At 34.0% G+C, this 12,577-nt stretch overlaps 1 protein-coding gene across 1 annotated transcript in view; it reads left to right on the top strand.

Annotated features, from left to right (window-relative positions):
• Window positions 1–11,603, top strand: part of LOC111687698 (N-acylneuraminate cytidylyltransferase A) — a gene marked incomplete at its 5' end in the record, with an annotated part of 55,085 nt that extends 43,482 nt beyond the window's left edge. The window contains 2 exons of the mRNA XM_046952425.1: window positions 10,513–10,683; window positions 10,744–11,603. Of these exons, the coding sequence (XP_046808381.1) occupies window positions 10,513–10,683; window positions 10,744–10,831 (259 nt within the window). The remainder of the gene's footprint in view (window positions 1–10,512; window positions 10,684–10,743) is intronic.
• Window positions 11,604–12,577: the final 974 nt, after the last annotated feature.

The raw sequence follows: 12,577 nt of genomic DNA, 5'->3' as shown, positions 1-12,577 counted from the left end.
CTCGACAACACCTCCTTTTTGTGCATACCAAATTTCATTAAAATCGGATTAACCGTTTAGAAGTTACCGAATTATTTCCCTCTTTTTTTTTCCTATACCACTGTGCACCGCCGCCGCCGATCATTTTACATCGGCTTGTATCTCTAATTCAAACATACAAAACGAAATACACAGCTGAATAAAATCAAATACATCTACACACACGTGTACATCTTTTTCCAATATACAGTGTTGTTGTTGCTTATTTAACAAAGCATAAAAAATATGACATTTTTGATGAAATTTTCAGAGGTTGTCTCGGATTTTTGCTCATATCTTCGTTATTTACCGACCGATTTTGCTGATTTTAAATAGCGATCTTCTCGAAAGCATGTCTTACATTCCCTGACAGCCGGTTCTACGTACCGGAATGACCCGAATTATTCGGCCAAGGGCTGTCAACCCCAGCAACAACAATACAATTTTCTGCTGCGGAGCAACATCTTTCGGCATTGCTGCTCCGCATTCTTTTGGTCCGTGCCGGAATTGAATATAATCCCGGACCATGGTTCTGCACACTTTGCCAGAACCGACTGCACCATATGTCCATCCAATTAAGGTGCAACCCTTGTTCACAACAACAGCACCAAATACAACAGCAGCAGCAATAACAATTACCGTCGCCGCTAACACCCTCGATTGCACTCCGGAGACCTGAGATGATATCCATATTGCAGTTCTACTGCAATGGCCTCGAAAATAAAATTTCAGAGATAACCCGATATATGCAGCACAACAACATCGTGGTCGCTGCGCTCCAGGAGACTAAACTGACTAACAATTCCAGTCTGCAAAGTTGTAACGTATACAACATTCTTAGAAAAGACCGCACCAGAAGTAACGGTGGAGGCATTGCTTTCATCATTCACAACACCGTGCAGTATAGAGCTCTTTCTTTCGATTCTAACTCCAGAGACCAATATCTTGAAGTTCAAGGTATTGCAGTTACATCGGGAGAAACTGACTTAGAGCTCTATAATATCTATATTCCGCCAGTAGCCAGCTGTCCAGCAGGCTACCGTCCCGATATTAGGACACTTTTAGACGGTGATATGCGTCTTGTCCTAGGGGACTTCAACGCCCACCATCAGATCTGGCGCTCTTCTTTAGAGGAAGACCAGAGAGGTGCGTTGCTGGCGGAACAGATTGACGAATCCACCTTCTGCACCTTGAATGATGATGCCCCCACGCGGATTATGGGTACCTGCGCTAACTCGCCCGACATCACCATAGCGAGTGCTGGTTTGATCAACTACGCAACTTGGCGAGCCGTAGTTTCTCTGGGATCAGACCACTTAACCATAATCGTTTGTCTAGATCGACCTAACGATTTTATCGTCTCTGAACGCCGTCAATACGTAAACCAAAAGAAAGCAAACTGGCACGGCTTCAGAGAATTCACCGAACGCATCTTCAGTGATCTAAATTTTCCCTCCAACGTAGACCATTCAGAGAGGAAGTTCTGTGAAACTGTCATCTCAGCACTGCTCGCTTTATACCTGCTGGTCGGATATCTATAGTGCATCCGCACTTTCCAGCAGAAGCAGCCAGGCTTGCAGATAAAAGAGATGACATCCGAAATACCAACCCAGGTGATCCAAGACTCACCCAGCTGAATATTGAAATCAGCAGGTTGGTAAATGAGGACAAGCGGAAAAGATCACTTGAAGAACTGCAACCTGAGTTCGGGTATAAGTAAGTTGTGGTCTACAGTTTGATCTCTCTCCAACACAATGAAGAAGGATGACAGGGTCGCTATTAAGTTTGCAGATATCCCCATTTCCGTCCCTGAAGGGTGTTCGCGCGCTTTCTGCCGGCAATTCATTGAGCACCCTGAGAGAGACAAGGCGAAATGAAGTGTTGTTCGCAAACTTCACAACCTTCCAGTCATGGACATACCACAACCCTTCACCCCAGCTGAAGTTGCAGACGTCATCAACAACGCCAAACCATCTAAGGCGATTGGCCCCGACGGAATATCCATGCTGATGTTAAAACACCTTGGCGAGAGGGGAGTTGAGTACCTGACTATGGTTTTCAACAAGTCAGTGAGCAGCCTCGTAATACCCGAAGCCTGGAAAAAAGGTAGAGTCATTCCCATTTTAAAACCTGGGAAAGACGCGACTGAGGGACAATCATAGAGGCTGATTTCCCTCCTATCACCAGTCGCGAAGACTCTTGAGGCGCTTCTCCCCCCCAGCTGCCCAGCCACCTAACAGCAGCTCGTCACCAGCATGGATTCCGACTGTACAATCATGGCGACGGGCCACAATATTGATGAATTATGCGTTCTGGTGAATGGTTATCTCCACGAAATACATCAGTTATTCACTGCGCGTAACCTGCAATTATCAGCAGCGAAGTCGTCAACAACACTTTTTAACACCTGGACGAAGGAAGTAAACCTAAACCTTGGCATTGTGGTCGATGGAGTCCAAATTCCGATCGTGCACCACCCAAAAATTTTGGTTTTGATAGCCTCTTTACTTCCTCAGCTCACGCCACTGCAACCACGCACAAATTGCGAAGTAGAAATAAGTTCCTCAAAGCGCTAGCTGGCAGAACTTGGGGTATGGATAAAGAAACCTTGTTGGCTACATATAAAACGATTGGTCGGTCAGTGGTTAACTATGCTGCTCCACTGTGGTCACCTTCGCTAAGTGATACCCAGTGGAGAAACATCCAAAGCTGCCAAAATGCCGCCATAAGGACTGTAACGGGCTGCTTGCACCTGCACGAGGAAACGAAGGTCCTTCCAGTCAAGAAACACAATGTCATGTTGACCAAACAGTTCCTCCTGGGATGTCATCGGAGAAGTCATCCAAATTTTTACATCACACAATTGAATACTCCCCCGAGGCATGTCAGGAAGGATCTTCGTATGTACGAGGAACACATATGCAGATATGTGCGGCATCCACGGGATCAGTCCTAGTATTCGGCAGCTTTGAACGACATTCATAGAGACGCCATAAATTCTGCGGTCGCAGTATACCGCATGAATGTCGTACTTGGAGGTCGCCCACCGCCCATAGCAGAAACGGAAGAAAACCTGCCGCGGAAAACAAGAGTAGTTCTGGCAAAATTAGATCGGGATGGAGCAACAGGCTTAATGCCTACTGGTCACGTATAGACCGTGCCGTCCCCAACGAATGTCCTGCATGTGGTCTGGGTCCTCATGATACCCATCACATGTTCAACTGCTCAGCCAACCCTACTTCACTCTCTCCAATGGATTTATGGACGCATCCAGTTGAAGTAGCCCAATTTTTTTGGCCTGGACATTGATGTAGAACCCCCCAACTAGATTATTGTATAGTTTTAGCTGTTACAACAACAAAGCATGTCTAACAGTATTATTCGGATCTCGCCGATATCTGGGGTCCTCGGCGATTGTTCGAAAGTCGATTTATAGAACCCTAAATTGTATTTAATACTGTTTTTTATATGAATACAAATATATATTTATGCATGTATTAAATATTTAAAAATATCAATTATATTAATTTTTATAATAAATTTTTACTTTTATGTTAATTATAAATTTTTTTTGTTCAATTTGTCAATAACGTTTTCATTTATTATCAATAACAATTTTATATAACTTATAAATAGTAATGAAAAATTACAAGAATTTAAAGAAATTTTTTAAAAATACTGTTTACATAAATATTGTCTCAGATAGGAAATGTTCACTTGGATTTAGTATTAACTAAAATAGTGTACTAAAAATTAAGAAAAATTTTTCATTATGAATAAAAATATTAATGAGAACTAATTCCACTTTTACATTGAAACTTTTTCTCAGGGGTGAGCACGCAAGCGTGTCGAGTTTCTTGGCAACGGGGGGAAAGAAGAAAGGGAAGTAGCAAGACACGCACGAATCGTAATTTGATGGTTTTTTCTACGTTGCTTTTCCTTCATGTTTGTAATTTTGCTATTTGCTTTATTTCTATTCTGCTCTCACAGCATAAGGAACGTGTGCGACTACTCTCACACATGAATTAGTGTTGCCATTTGCAATAATTTAATTTTTTACATATTTCAATTAATTAAAAAAAGATTTATTTTCTCAAATGTTATGAGTATTAAAATGTTATTATGTCTTTAATAAAAAATAAATAACTACAAAAAAAAAGGAAAAAATACCGCTAATAGTAGCAAAAATATATAATTTAAAGTATTTTAGTATTTTTTGATACATTTTTTATATAAATATTTACTTTAATAATTAAAACAATATTTAAAGAAATAAATTTATCCATTTATAAAATATATATAACAATAAATTAAGAATTATAAAAACTGGCAACTCTTACATTCATAATTTCAAAAAGCAGGCATGCCTCAAAAGTCTCAATGTAAACATTCAAGATTTTATGAAGGGCATTTAAAAGAAAATTGAGAAAAGCCCAGGGGAAAAAGGCTCAATGTAAAAGAGGACTAAGTTCATTAGTTAAATCGAAGAAATTTCTTCATTTTTACCACCCCTAAACAACGAAACGATATTAGTAAATATGAAGAAATTTCTTTATATTAACTATATACTAAAATACAAAAAATTAATGAACAAATCTAGAATAAAATTTTCGTTGGCTGTATAATAACAAAATTTTTTTTAAATACGATATATTTATACGATTTATTAGAAAAACATTAACATAATGAACAGCAATCATAAATTGTAACAAACCTGAAATAACTCAGAAAAAGATCAAAAATTACTAAAATATTTCGAAATATTTTAGTAATTTTTTATTTGAAAATGACTGTGAAATGACAAATAAATCGAAATAGGTACAGAAATGAGTCGAAATTGTTCAGAAGAGGGGCTCATAAAAGACTCTTTTAGAAGAGTCGCGGGTAAGGTACCATTTTCTCGATCTTCGACGAATATATCATGTATGATCTGAAAATGAGTGCATATATAATCACATTAATTGTGCAGAAGACTCATAAATGACTCGAATGTCATCAATAATTTCATATCACTCAGCTCTGTTTTATTTCTATACCCTACACCGACATAGTGTGTAGTTTATACTTTCTGAATAGATGTAGCTATGTTCGTCCGCCTGTGTGCGATATTCTGCATAAATAACTTTAATGTATACGTAAATCCCTCTACCAAGATTTATAAGGATAGGTCTATGTATATTAAGCCTTGCTCAATATAACCCCCCTTTAAGAAAATCTGCGAAATATATGAAAATATTTTGTGTCAATAAAATATAGTAAGTGGATAAATATGTAGCTGTTCTAAATTCGAGCATACGGAATATTGTATACCCTCACCATAATATATTTTTAAAATGTATAACAAAATACAATACATATTTTTTACAGTTAGTTTTTATTTGCTGGTGTACACTTTTTCACTCTTCTAGCTTAGCACTACTCACTTTATGATCAAATCAAAACTTATATAATTTTTTTTCTCTTTGCAATAGGACGTTGTTTACAGCTAAAGGGAAGTTTTTTTAGAGGTACATCAATGCTGAATATGACAAAACATTTTTTAAAGTTCCTTTTTTACCTTCTAATTATCCGATATTATCTTTGGTAGTACGGGGTCATCCCTTTACGCTTTTACAAAACGCTTGTGGAATCCATGCATAGCGCATACGCATTGCCGTTTGTTCTAGCATTCTTGTGATCAATGCTAAAACATCGTAACTTAAGAAGTTCAATACAATAAACCAATTGCCCTTCAGTTTCTTTATATTGCAGCATGAACTTGATAGCAGAGTATCAAGTCGTTTAAATAGTAAAGTTCTCGTCGTTTAACGCAGTAATTTTGTCTACCGTTTCCTGTTGTAGGATATTAATGCTGTACGTAATAAATTCCGAAACTTCTGGAAAACTTGTCCTTCACTCGTTGGAATGGTTGAAGCTTCTTAATCCCAGCTACATCTGCAAAATTTTAAGCAAATCGTCTGTAGTATACATTCAATCATTTACAGCAAATTTTGCATCCTCATTTGTTCCCTCGTATCTATACTAGACAAATATTAATGTGAATATAAATTGTCAGATTTTTGTTTATGTTAACGCATTGGGGTAACTAAATGCTGATTTTATCACGGCAACTCACAGATCATTTCAATACAATTTTAAAATACAATGATTTTTGTTATCAAGACAACGTTGTCTAAACAATTGTTTGATGGATCAATTGATAGTTTTTTCAAGAATTTAACTTGATGACTTTTTCATAGCTGGACAAGTTAAGCACTCTTACGAGAAATATTTTGTTTTTAAACGGTTTGACGAGGATATTTGCTGTTATAAGATCACCTTTTATTTTATGGGTTGTCCAAAACCTCTTACTTTGAAGGTAACGTTTGATGTTTAACAGTTATTGACTTTTTTTCTTGAATGTACTTTACAATGGACTGCGGCAGCTTCTCCAGTACATGTGCTCGTAATCCTGTGTGTCCACTCATTATTATCATACTAACTTCAGACTTGCTCATTTTGAAAAGATTTCTTGTCTTATTCTTACAATCCAACACGGTCTCAGATTTATTCTATCACCTGATATCGCCCTAATTGCCTTCTGGATGTCGCGTTTCGTTATTGCATGGACTTCTATCTGGAAACTTATGTGTTATGATTAGGTAAACGGTGGTATATTTATGTTGCAATATATCACCCCAGGCCCACTGTATTTCCTAATTTAGAACCATCCGAGGCCTTTTGGTCGAGCCCAGTCCAAGGGCGAATTTAGAGCCACCTCAGCTCTTCTAAACAAGTATTTTGGACCATTTCCCTTTAAAAATATTACGACATCGTCTGCTTAATAAAATTATTGATGGTTTATTTTAGGAATTTCATACAGAAATAAGCGATTAATATCTTTATGAATAAGTGGGCTATACTTAAGTCTATTTAACAAAGTGTAATAAATTAGATATTTATTGTTTAATTCACATAACTTAACAAAAAAATTAAAACAATTTACAACTGATGTTTTAACTAATCTGTGATGGTTTGTGAATTTAATGAAAAAAATTAAATTGTCAGATACAAAATTTCAAAGCAAATAGGATTTTATTCAAATTGGTTTGAATTTTTTTGGTGTGATAACTTTTTAATAATTAAGTTTGTGTCAAAACTAAGCAAAAATTTAAATACTGCTAAATAACTCAAAGCAAATAGGATTTTTTTTTTCAAATTGGTTTGATTTTTCTGGTGTTATAACTTTTTATTAATTAAGTTTGTGTCACTAAGAGAGAACGCCATTACCTTGTTAACTTTATATCATGATACAAATTCAACATAAAACTCGTAAAAGTGCATTTAATTATATTAATTTTATAAAATTTATATTTATTTTATTTTTTCGACTATATCATTATTATATCTATAGCAATACAAAATAAACAACAACAACGCCAAACGAAATAAATCACAAAAAAATACAGAAGAAATTAAACAATATTTTATTATTGTTGTTTCTCTGGGCTTTATTTCTCTTGAAAAACGATTAAGTACAAAGAAGTTCCCTTATAGGGGTTTTTAACTAATCTCGATTCTACATGTTTCTCGGTTCATTATTATAAAAAATTTAAAAAGTACTTTTTCAAAAACGAAAAAGTACCAAAATAATCTCCTTTATAGATTCTCACATAATCTTGGTTTAATATTATAGAATATTCAAAAAAGTATCTTTTTAAAAACGTGAAAGTACCAAGTTTAATATTATAGAAAGTTTAAAAAGTACCTTTTGAAAAACAAAAAGTACCAAAAAGTTAAATTTTTAAGGTTCTCATCTAACTCCGACTCTACATGCTTAATTTCATGTTTCCAGGTTCAATATTATAGAAAATTCAAAAAGTACATTTTGTAGAACGAAAAAGTCCCCTTTTTATGTTCCCATCTAATCCGGGCTCTACATACCTAATTTCATGTTTCTAGGTTCAATATTATAGAAAATTCAAAATGAACCTTTTGAAAAACAAAAAAGTACCAAAAAAATCGTATTTTATGGGTTCTAACTAGGGAATTATTCGTGTTAAAAATTGTTCGAATAAAACATACAATACAATTATTTTATTTGAGTAGTCGACTAAATTAAAAAAAAATTATTTGATTAATTTTATAATATAAATAAAACTTGTCCAACACCTTTAAAATCTTAAGATACATTGAAAAAAGTTTTTTATACACTATCAAATATTGGGACCTTACTAAATTCTGAAACGATCTGTCCGGTCGATAATCAATCCTACCTCCCATATAAAGATCCCATTAGCACATAACTCACTTGATAATAACAGTATAGCAGCTAAATTCTACACACATATATATATATATTATATATATTATATATATATATAATATATATATATATATATATATATATATATATATATATATATATATATATATATATATATATATATATATAATATTATATATAATATATATATATATTATATATATATATATATATATATATATATATATATATATATATATATATATATATATATATATATATATATATATATGTGTAACTATTTCCGTATTAGGGAGGCTCTTCCAATATCAGTTCATCTATGTTATTCGATATACCGGATAAGAACTTTTTTATCTACGATATGTCATTTACGCTTTCTACCTGTTCACATTAAAGTTTCCTGGAGCCTCGTTTGGCTTTACGAACTATTTTCATTTTTGGTAGTCTTAGTATTTTAAATCTTATGTGTTAAGTGCTCTTCCGAATCTGCCCAATTATATCTAATACTTCTCTGTTTCTATTGACAAAGGTAGCTTTATTACCTAAGTGACCAAGTCTTTAGTATTAAGAAAATCCACAAGGGTGTTTGAACTACCCATAGCTACATGGTGGGAATTTCCATCACAACATATTACAATTTTCTTATTTTTTTTAAAAAGGACAAAATTTAATAACGTGTGCTTCGGATCACCATCTTGTTGGAAAACAATTTCTTTTTCGGGATAAGCACATTTGTCCATAACATTGGGAAGATGGGTTTGAAGGATCTGTATATAGTCCTTATTTCGCATGATACCATCTACTAAATGCAAAGGGCCAACATGCCACCATGTAAAGCAACCCCAAACCATTATGTTTCCGCTTCCATGTTTAACAGTTTGCTTCACATGGTGTCTTTGAACACTTTCCCCGGGTCTACGCCGGCAGTATTGCTTTCCATCTGACTGAAAACGGTTAAATTTGGACTCATCAGACCAGATAACACGTTTCCAATCATCAATGGTCCAATTTCTGTGTTCCCTTTGCAAATTTCAAGCGCGCTTTAACATTTTTATCGGACAATGCAGGTTTGTTTTTTTTTTAACAAATGAAGCATATCCGATGTTATGGAGCGCTCTTCTAGCAGTCCATTCGCTTACATTTTTGTTAATTGTCAGAGAAGCACCCTTTGGTGTTAGCAGCTTGTTCTTTCTCATTTCGGACAGCATTAGTCGAGCATCTGAGTCCGTTAATAATCGCGACCTTTGGCTTGCGATTTGGAAGTCACATTTCGTCTCTTTTGAGCTGCGATCACCGCACACAACACTATTTTCAATTTTTTTCAGATATTTTTATTTTTATGCAAAAAATCAACAATTTATTTTAAATACGAAAGTAATTCACAAAATCTGCATTAATTCTCAAGAAACACGTTTTAAACTGATTTATGAACAAGAAGAATAGATAAGAACAAACATAACGGTAAATTGCAAGATTTCTGCTGATAAGAAAGAGAGTGGGAGAGCGAAAATAGGTGCGATTCATAAATCGTGCAAAATTGAGTTTATGTGGTTTTGTTTTTATGGATGACGAAAGTCAGTGTCGTGAACATGCGAACGAATCCATTTTTGAATATTGTGTATTAAAAGAAACCAATAAATTCGAACATTTTTGTTGTTTTTAATATTAAATAAAAAACAAGTAAGAAATTATAGTTGGGCGAGGTCAATTTAGTTTTCATAATAAAACATTTAGATAAAATTATACCTAGCCTCAGATATACTACAGCCATTTATTGTTGAATAAAATAATAATTATACATAATTATAAAGCTCATGGGGGTCATCAATCATAGAACTTTGTTTTGAGGCTTTTTTTATTTTATATTAAAGATAATTATGACTTTAAAAGCCATATTCAACGATTTCAGTTGTAGGGGGCTCCACATTAAAGTAGTGTAGGGTAAAATAAATGTCAGTTCTTATTTAGAGGAACATGCGCTTAGTGTTTATAACTAAAACATGGAACCACGCCTGACCATAAAATTTCAAGTCTTGTGTTAAAGACATTAAAACAAAAAAAAATAACGCCTGAAGTTTATTTCTTAAATTCTAACCCCCTTATTCACAAACAAAATTTTTATTTTATAAAACTAAATTTCTATACAAAATCTATTTTATAAACCGTTTATAAAACAAAAATTTTGTTTGTGAATAAGGGGGTAAAAATACATTTTCCTTTGTTTGCAGGTCACACAAGTTAAGATGGAAACAGCTTGGAACTAATTTAATTATTCCTCTAAATTTCAATCCCTTTCATAGACCAAGGCGACAGGATTGGGACGGAGAACTTGATGAAACTGGAATGTTTTATTTTGCAACTAAACAATTAGTTAACAAAAATAGTTTACAAAACAATAGGTAGATACATACAAGCGCAGATTATATTTATTTTTATTAACTTTGTATATACTCTTTTAGGTGTGCAATAGTAGAGGTCGATGCCCAAGATGCAGTCGAGATTGATAATATGAATGATTTAAAAATGGCGCAATGTATGCTTAAGTGACTGAATAAAAAACATTATAATTTTGTTTAATATATCAACTGTGGTGATCGTGTAACTTCTGACAGTTCAATTATTTAAATAGTTCTGCAGTATTACAATGAATTTTAGCGCAAAAATTGATTTTATTGAATTATTTAAATAGTTCTGCAGTATTGCAATGAATTTTAGCGCAAAAATTGATTTTATGCACTAGAATCTTAAAAAAAATAAAATTTATAATTGTTTATTTACTTGTGATTAGAATTTGGAGATTCTCAGACTTTTCATTTCCCCGGGAAACGGGAATAAAAAAATTCGTTTCCCGGGATTCCCAGTAACATTGTAAAACTTAATTTATAATAATAACAATACTTTTTAACAAAACAACACTTGTATAAATTTAAAAATAAATAAAATATTCTGTATTTAAAAAAATCAGTTGCACTATACAAAGAAGGTTCACTTTAAAGGGATCAGAAAGAGATTAATAAACAATGTAATTTGGATGTTATTACAATATTTTGAAGAGTTATTAAATGGTAAATAAATTTAATTGATTTGTAGAAAATAACTATTAAAATTGAGATTTTTCATTTGAAATTCGGCTATAATAATTGAAACTAATACTTTCTTTGTTCAAAATGTATTGAGTTAGTGCTGATGTTTGTAACACACAATTTTATTATATTTAGAATATAAAAACCTTTTTTTAAAGTAACAGTTTTATAAGCGGCTTGAGTGTGCTTCAATAAAAAGCCTCCTTCATAATTTGACTTAAATGTTCACAATTCCTTTCAACAATAAATGGCTTTAGTAAGTACATCTGAGGATATTTCGGGATGCCGGGATTACATAAATTTAATTATTTTATATATGAAAATATATGTTGAAATTTAGCAGAAAGAAGATGTATTTAAATTAAAACAATCTAATCATTATAATTTTTAAATTAAAACTTTCAGAATTTCCGCGGGGGTGTTTTCCCGTTTTTCGTATTGATAGCGGATTGTCCCCCACCTAAGAATATTATATTCCCCGCGGACAGCAGTACAGCACCTAAATAACCCAGTACCAAGTGTTGATCCACTCGCGAGTCACGTGTTGTTGTCATCCTGCTATCGTGAGCAAAATACTACTACGGAGGTGGGTACCTTGGCCTCTTTGCTGTTGGCAAAAATATATGGGTTAAAGAGAAGGATGTACTCGGAGAGAGCTCCCCGGAGGAATCAGTCCAAAGAGCGAGGAAGTGAAAACCAACTCGCTGGAAGACAGTATAATGGATGACCATGATTGAGGTTATCCAAATAAACCTCCATCGGAGCGAGGCGGCTACCAATGCACTGATGGCTAAAATTAACACTGTTAATATACATAAAGCTTTAATTCAGGAGCCTTGGGCGATTCGCAACAATTTTTCTGGATTAAATCACGTAAATTTCTAACTTTATGACGCTGATACAGGGTCTCGTTCGAGAACATGTATCTTATGCCACAAGAACTTATGTGTTCTTCTCTCAACAGAATTATCCACATCGGATGCAACCGTACTGAAGCAAGGTAGTAATAACATATATCTCGCTTCCGTTTACCTACCCTTCGATTCTCCGACACAACCACCAACGTCGGATCTGATGTACTTGGTTGAAGAGGCACAAAAGAAAAATAAAAAATACTGAAGCAAGGTAGTGACAATATATATCACGCTTCCGTTTACCTACCCTTCGATTCTCCGACACCACCACCAACGTCGGATCTGATGTAATTGGT

This window comes from Lucilia cuprina, chromosome 5 (assembly GCF_022045245.1).
Source record: "Lucilia cuprina isolate Lc7/37 chromosome 5, ASM2204524v1, whole genome shotgun sequence".
NCBI lineage: Eukaryota > Metazoa > Arthropoda > Insecta > Diptera > Calliphoridae > Lucilia > Lucilia cuprina.
Note: the sequence above shows the minus strand (reverse complement) of the source record. Positions and strands in the feature narration are given on the sequence as shown.